Source organism: Tachysurus fulvidraco, chromosome 3, assembly GCF_022655615.1.
Source record: "Tachysurus fulvidraco isolate hzauxx_2018 chromosome 3, HZAU_PFXX_2.0, whole genome shotgun sequence".
In the NCBI taxonomy this organism is placed as follows: Eukaryota; Metazoa; Chordata; class Actinopteri; order Siluriformes; family Bagridae; genus Tachysurus; species Tachysurus fulvidraco.
In genome coordinates, this window is record NC_062520.1 from 5728988 (window position 1) to 5736928 (window position 7941).

Here is a 7941-nt window from a genome sequence, read left to right on the forward strand (position 1 = left end):
GAGCATCCATAAATACACTCCTTCACGTGTTAATCATTGAGTGAAGACTCTTGTATAAACTGTCGGCCTGATACGTTGGTGAAAAGGTGGTCAGGGATTGGCACGTCCGTGATGATCCGGGATTATAAAAGCAGGTGATGTGACGGGATTGACAGTCGACCAGCCGTGACGATGAAGGCTCTTCTACTTTTGGGATTGGTAGCATTGGCTCTCTGTGAGCCGACCCGCTACATTGGGTAATTTTTTTTTTTTATTCTATGTTATCGGAATAAAACAAGGGCGGTGAAAACATGACATCTCTTGCCTTTTTCTTTTTCCTTTATTTTTACAGGGATAAAGTTTTCCGTCTGTGGCCTGTGAGCGATACGCACGTATCGTTCATCAAGGACCTGGCCAGCAATATGAAGGTACGTTTATGTGTCACTACTAACCTTTTTATGACAAGAAAATAGTGGATATCGAAACCAAGGTTCTGATCTAGGGCCAATGAAATTATATTATTCCATTAATCATCCTTGTGAAATATGAATTCATGACATTGTATTTTAAGGAGCTCGTATTACGGGTTAATTTGATCTTACTATTTGCATATTTATATTATATTACTCAGATTAGACCCTTTTGAAGAGTTTATTCACAATGTATTACTCTTTATTAATCACACTGTGTTGTATTGCTTCATTGTAGACTTCGCAGTTATTTAAAAATCAATAATTAATAATTGCCATATTAGTTTTTAATAATACACTTCAATATTAACTCATTTTACAGATGATTAGATGACGTGAAATAATAACCGTAATATCCGTATTAGACCTTTAGGTAAAAGTTTATTTTAAAAAAACCTATCAGGGCTAACCGAAGTCTTGTTTCTTTTCAATTAGATTGTATTTATAACCACTCATATTAGACCATTTCAATCAAACGATTAACCTCTTGTGTAATAAAATGTAATTGTTAATGTGATAATTGAATAAATGTTCAGATTTATGCTTTGTTAAGACCTTGATATGCAAATTCTCAATGGTTGCACCCCATTAGGTCCAAGGCGATCAAAGCCGTAATATCAATACATCAGATATAATAATAAGATCAATAATTAAATATGTTTGAATACTACAGTACAGAAATCATACCACAGTGTTAATTAAGTAGAAATCTGTAGGAGTCACCAGACACAACATAGAAGCTCAGGTAATAACTGACTCATTCTCAAACCGCTAATTTGCATAATGAGGATATTTAATAATCTATCACAACTAATAATTTGCATTTTTTAATCATATTTATGACTCCAGATATTCAACAGATCCCCAATTACAAACCAATACAAACCAAGTGTCACTATATGTGTGAATAATATGCAGGGAATAAAATGTTTTTAATTTGCATTGAACATTAGCTAGTGTCCACGGTGAGCACTGAATATCTTTGTCATGTCTTAGTCCACAGTGGCGGTTAATATGAAGCTCATATGAAAGTAGACACTCTGAGCTTTAAGAAGAAGTCTTTATTATTACCACACATACATTACAGCTCAATGGAATTCTTTTCTTCACACATCCCAGCTGATGAAGTTAATAATTTGTAGTATTTCACAAGTATATCTGTTGTTTCTTAGGCTACTAGAGGCAATATATTAATCGAAAAGTTCTAAAAAAATGTTTTGTTTTTTTTTTGCAAAAATGTATCTTTAAAGTAAATAGTGACGTATATATCATTAAAGAAAGTGTGTAAATATTTAGGTGAGCATGTTAAGCATGATTAGCAAGATCTTATTTAAAGAGATGTGACCTGGAAAGTTACTACAGTGTGGTGTCTGTTATGACCTCTGCAGGTGGACTTTTGGAGCCCTGACAGTGCTGACTTGGTCACAGTGTTCACCGAAGTCGATGTCCACATCCCTGCTTCTCACGCTGACATGTTTTCCGTCATGCTGCAACAGAGCGGCATGGACTACCGGTGAGTCCGTTAAAAGGAGCAGAATGGACCTGAATGTCCATTCCAATGTGAACGAATCAAAAAGTTTCGATTTAGAAACAAAGACTTTCATCAATGTTAGATTCTGGCTAGTGTTTAGTAGATAGTATAGTATTCGCTTCTACATTATTACATTAAATACAATATTTGAATGTAGACTACACGCTAAGAAATTCTGCACTTTTTTTTTGTATTATTTCATATAAAGAAAGATGTGTCATTTATTTTCACAATTGCTTCTGCATATAGTTTTCCCTAATATATTTATTTGAATTTTCCTTACTTTTTAAGAAAAAGTTTTTACTATTTTCCTGAAAGTTATGAATACTCCATGCTGTTATGTACTGTAGACTGTTTATTACATTATGACAGGTTCCTCATATGTCTAACATCCAAGTGATTGTTTCTGAAGACAAACCTCACTAAGGATTATGAGGATGTGGTAGCCTAGCGCTTAAGGTGTTGGGTTATCAATCTAGCAAGGATAACAAGGCCCTTAACCTTCAATTGCACAGTAGCATAAAATTACATAAAGACGTTAGTCTCTCTGGATAACGGTGACTGCCAAATGCTGTAAATGTAATGACAAACATTATGAGCATGTTATAGAGTTGAGTGTGTGTGTGTGTGTGTGTGTGTGTGTGTGTGTGTGTGTGTGTGTGTGTGTGTGTGTGTGTGTGTGTGTGTGTGTGTGTGTGTTACAGAGTGCTGATTGAGGACATGCATACGGCTATGAGACAGCAGTTTGACAACCATCAGCAGACCAAAGCCCACAACTACATGAAGTACAACAGCTGGACAGATGTGTGTATTTTTTTTCTCCACACACCTAGCTAATGTTTCTCAGTCAGTCTGTGTAGAATATGTGTTCTACTGGCATACTGGTCTGATGTGATGTGATGTGACGTGATGTGATATGATGGACAGATCGAGGCCTGGGTCAGCTCCATCACCTCGGGCAACCCTGCTCTGATCAGCCGGTCGACGCTTGGGAAAACGCACGAGGGCCGCAACATGCATCTGCTCAAGGTGGGCCTTGTGTTTCATATGAGAGCGTGACATACTGTACAAAACCCTCTATAACTATTGGAACAGCAAGGACAAATGATTTGTCCATTTGTGCTACATGCCAAATACAGTATATTTTGGGTTTGAGATCAAAACATGGATATGAGATCATTTAGAATTCCATAGTTTGTTCCCTGGTACATCATCCAGATCTCATCCAAACAACATGGAACAACTTACAGAAAGAGTTGAATTTATAAATAACTTCATGTCTAGCCATATTGGAAGTTGCTTCAGCGATACTTGATGGTATTAGTATGTACTTTTTCTAATTCCTTTCACTTATTTCCACTCTTTTTTCCATTCAGTGGTTTTGGTCTGACTTTTTTTTTTTAACATTGTGTTATGTTGTCATTGTGTTTTGCTGCCTTCTTGGCCAGGTCACTCTTGTAAAAAAAGATTTGATAGTATTTCTGATCATCTTCATATTTTATTCAAAAGAAATATGTTAAACGCAATTTAATGTTAAAGTGATCAGTGCTGCCATATCGCTGACTTGAGGCTTAGTGACTGCAATTAAATGCCATTGCTCCATTTTAAATTTAGAGGAAAATTTGCTGATGAATTTACTTTTTATTTTTTCACAGATCGGAAAGAACACTGGCTCCACCAAGCCCGCCATCTTCCTGGACTGTGGAATCCACGCTCGTGAGTGGATCAGCCCCGCTTTCTGTCAGTGGTTCATCCAGGAGGTAAAGCCAAATTCACTCACTCACTCACTCACTCACTCACTCACTCGCTCGCTCGCTTACTCACTCACTCACTCTCTCACGCACTCACTTGCTAGCTCACTCACTCTCTCACTCACTCACTTACTCACACTCACTCACACTCACTCACTCACTCACTCACACTCACTCACTCACTCACTCACTCGCTCGCTTACTCACACTCACTCACTCACTCACTCTCTCACTCACTCACTCACTCACTCACACTCACTCACTCACTCACTCACTCACTCACACTGCAATTATTATAATCATTTATAATAACCTTGAAACCTTCATCCTTCATCTTCACCCTGCATTAATTCATAAAGAATCGATTTATTTATAGCATTTAGCATTAATTATTGATTTTAATTAATGAGTCTGTTTGTAGACACTAAATATTCACCGAGTTGTAAGCCATGATTGATATATATATATATATATATATATATATATATATATATATATATATATATATATATATATATATATATTTTTTTTTTTTTTTTTTTTTAAATTACAGACTTGTATGAATGTGTATAATATTTAGTTTTAGTTCCTCATAATGTCACATGGTTAGAAGTAATCCGTGATGCTGTATCCTTCCCTCGTGTTTAGGCCGTGACCACTTACGGGACTGACTCTCAGATGACCAGCCTGCTGAATGAGATGGATGTCTTCGTGCTGCCTGTCTTTAACGTGGACGGATACGAGCACACCTGGAAGAGTGTATGTTTTTTTACTCCTCTCTGTGTCTCTTGTTCAGAAGTCTGTCCATAAGCAGAACAATTACCACTATTAACGGTGCATCACCCACAGAATATAACACTAATTATAAATAAATTAAAATGATTTATTTATTAATCTATAAATAAATAAGCATGATTATTTTTATTTATAACTTATAATTTATTTCATTTTGAGTTATTTATTTGTTTACTATAATTTTATTTATATTTATATATTTATATTTATTTAACTTTGGCCCATTAATTCGTATCATATCATATCATGTCATATTATATTATACCATTTATTTATTTGTTTGCTTGTTTGTTTGTTTGTTTACTTATTTATTTCTACTTTTATATACATATTTACCTTTTTTATTTAATTAACATTAGCCCATTAGATTACTGTACATTAGATTAAATTAGATTAGATTATACCATTTGTTTGTTTGTTTGTTTGTTTGTTTACTTATTTATTAATTTTATATAACTAAACAAATACAACCAAAGAAATGTATTTTTTAGATGATCTGTAAAATGTCATTTTAAAAAGTTTATAATTTCTTGTGAGGAAAAAGTAAGGACACCCCTTACATTTATTTGTACATAAAACGGATAAAACGACCTACAGATGTATCGCATCAGGTGAAAATTATTAAAACATTGTTTCAGAGCATTTTGAAGGAAGCTTCTCTTATTTAAACCTCAGATATTTAGTCCGGTTTGCTGTTAATCGGTGAAGTGAGAGGTATCAGTATGGTGAGATCCAAAGAGCTTTCTGAGGCTTTCAGAAAGAAGATTGTTGATGTTTATGAATCTTAAAAGGGATATAAAAAGATCTCAGAAGAATTTGTAATCTGCTCCACTGCCAGTCCACTGTCCAGAAGTCATTTACAAGTCGAGATCCTTTAGAGCAAATGCCAACATGGCCAGATCAGGCCAAACCCTAAAATAACACCACTGGACCTATAGCAAGTTCTTGCTACAGTTGATGTCAAAGTGCACGAATCTACAATCAGAAAGAGACTGAACAACTTTAAGTACCATAGGACGTGTGCAAGGAGGAAGCCTTTCTGTCTAAGAAAAACATGATGGTAAGACTGAAGTCTGCCAAAGAACACAGAGACAAAGGCTAAGACTTCTGGAATAATGTGCTTTGGACAGCTGAGTCTAAAACTGAATTATTTGGACACCATAACAGAGGACATGTTTGGTATAAACCAAATACAGCATTTCAGCTAAAGAACCTCATACCAACTGTGAAACATGGACGTGGACATGTTATGCTTTGTGGATGCTTTCAGGACCTGGTCAGCTCAGCATCATAGAATCCACTATGAATTCTACATTATATAAGAAGGTGCTTGAGGAACATGTGAGATCATCTGTCAAAAAACTGAAGCTGAAGCAGAACTGGAATTTGCAACATGACAAAAACATCCCAGAAAATCCAACAAGGATTTAGGAGTTTTCTGGAGTGACCGAGTCAAAGCCGAAATCTAAAGCCTATTGATCCTGTGTAATGATTTGAAACAGACTGTGCATGAAAGAAACCCCTCAAACATCACACAGCAGAAAGAATTCTGCATTGAGGAAAGGGGGAAACTTTCTTCAAGTTGATGTCAGAAACTGGTAACTAGTACAAGAAACATCTCATTGAGGATATTTCAGCCAAAGATGGAAGCACTAGCTATTGGGGCACATTATATATATAAATATATTCTGATAGCTTCTGATTATATGTAAAATATACATATAATATTATATACGTATACTTATAATAATCATATTATTTTTTATATATATATAATATATATATAATAGTATAATAGTATTAAGATTAATTAAAAGATATATAAATTATTAAGATAAAAATGATTATTAGTCACACAAACTAAATTTTTGTGTAAACTTGTCGATTTCTTTTTCTTTACTGATCGGTCTGAATTTCCGAACACACAGATGAAACTTTGACACGCTTTGTTTTTAACGTAAGGTTAAGACATGAAATGTAATGTTGTGATGTTGGTTCTGCAGGACAGGATGTGGAGGAAGACGCGTTCTCGCAAGAGTGGATCCAACTGCATCGGTGCCGATCCGAACAGGAACTTTGACGCTGGCTGGTGCAGTGAGTAACACTCCCTTATACTGTACAAGCTTAATTGTTTTTACTAATAACGACAATGAAAAAATATTATTGCTGCTATTGAATATTAAATTATATATTATTATTTCTTAATTTATTTATTTTATTTCTTATATTTGTTTTTACTAGAAATTGAAATTGATTGAATTGAACTTTTATTGTTTTATATATAAAATAGTTTTATATATAAAAATGTTTTATATATAAAAGAGAATAGGTGAAGGAGAAAAAACTTGGAATAATATCACTGTGTATCTCTCTCTTACTCTCTTACAAACACACACACACACACACACACACACACACACACACACACACACACACACACACACACACACACACACACACACACACACACACACAGCTCTAGGAGCCTCAAGTAATCCCTGCAGTGATACTTACTGTGGATCTTCTGTTGAGTCGGAGATCGAGGTGCAGAACGTAGCAAACTTCATCCGCAAGAACAAATCCATCATCAAGGCTTACCTCACCATCCACTCGTACTCTCAGCTCCTCCTGTTCCCCTACTCTTATAAATATGACCAGGCCAAAGACCATGCTGAGCTGGTACACACACACACACACACACACACACACACACACACACACACACACACACACACACACACTTTAATGCTGTAAAATACTGAGAGTTCAATCTTTGCCCATCACTCCTGTGAAATTTAGAGCTGATATTAAAGTGGGGGGTTTCATCTGAGTAACTCACGTGTGTTATTGAAAGTAAATTAGTTTAGTGAGGAGGTTCAGTGGTGCTGCAGACAGCGCTGATGAAATGATTTACACTTTCACCATTTAGCAGACTTTCCGATCCAGACATGGTCTGAAGTCTCTATCAATGAATACATCAGTACTGGTTCACTAAATCATGGACTAAGATCTCTCTCTCTCTCTCTCTCTCTCTCTCTCTCTCTCTCTCTCTCTCTCTCTCTCTCTCTCTCTCTCTCTCTCTCTCTCTCTCTGTTAGATGAGTGTGGCAGTGTCTGCATCAGAGGCTCTGCGCAGTCTGTATGGTACTCGCTACACCAGCGGCCCTGGAGCAACCACCATCTGTATGTACACACACAGACACAGACACACAGACACACAGACACACACACACACACACACACACACACACACACACACACACACACACACACACACACACACACACACACACACACACACACTAATTTAGTATATGTAAATTTCAACATATGTATATCATAAACGTCTAAAATTTATCTTCAACACAAAAATTCAGTGTAAAGTTATCAACAGAGGGAAAAAGACACGTCTAAAA

At 35.8% G+C, this 7941-nt stretch overlaps 1 protein-coding gene across 1 annotated transcript in view; it reads left to right on the plus strand.

The window, feature by feature from the left end:
• The first annotated feature begins 76 nt into the window (after positions 1-76).
• cpb1 (carboxypeptidase B1 (tissue)) overlaps positions 77-7941 on the plus strand; it is an 8507-nt gene continuing 642 nt past the window's right edge. The window contains exons 1-10 of the mRNA XM_027159917.2: positions 77-236; positions 332-407; positions 1838-1962; positions 2685-2784; positions 2908-3009; positions 3636-3740; positions 4380-4490; positions 6530-6620; positions 7003-7205; positions 7624-7708. Coding sequence (XP_027015718.2) covers positions 172-236; positions 332-407; positions 1838-1962; positions 2685-2784; positions 2908-3009; positions 3636-3740; positions 4380-4490; positions 6530-6620; positions 7003-7205; positions 7624-7708 — 1063 coding nt within the window. The 5' untranslated portion in view covers positions 77-171. The remainder of the gene's footprint in view (positions 237-331; positions 408-1837; positions 1963-2684; positions 2785-2907; positions 3010-3635; positions 3741-4379; positions 4491-6529; positions 6621-7002; positions 7206-7623; positions 7709-7941) is intronic.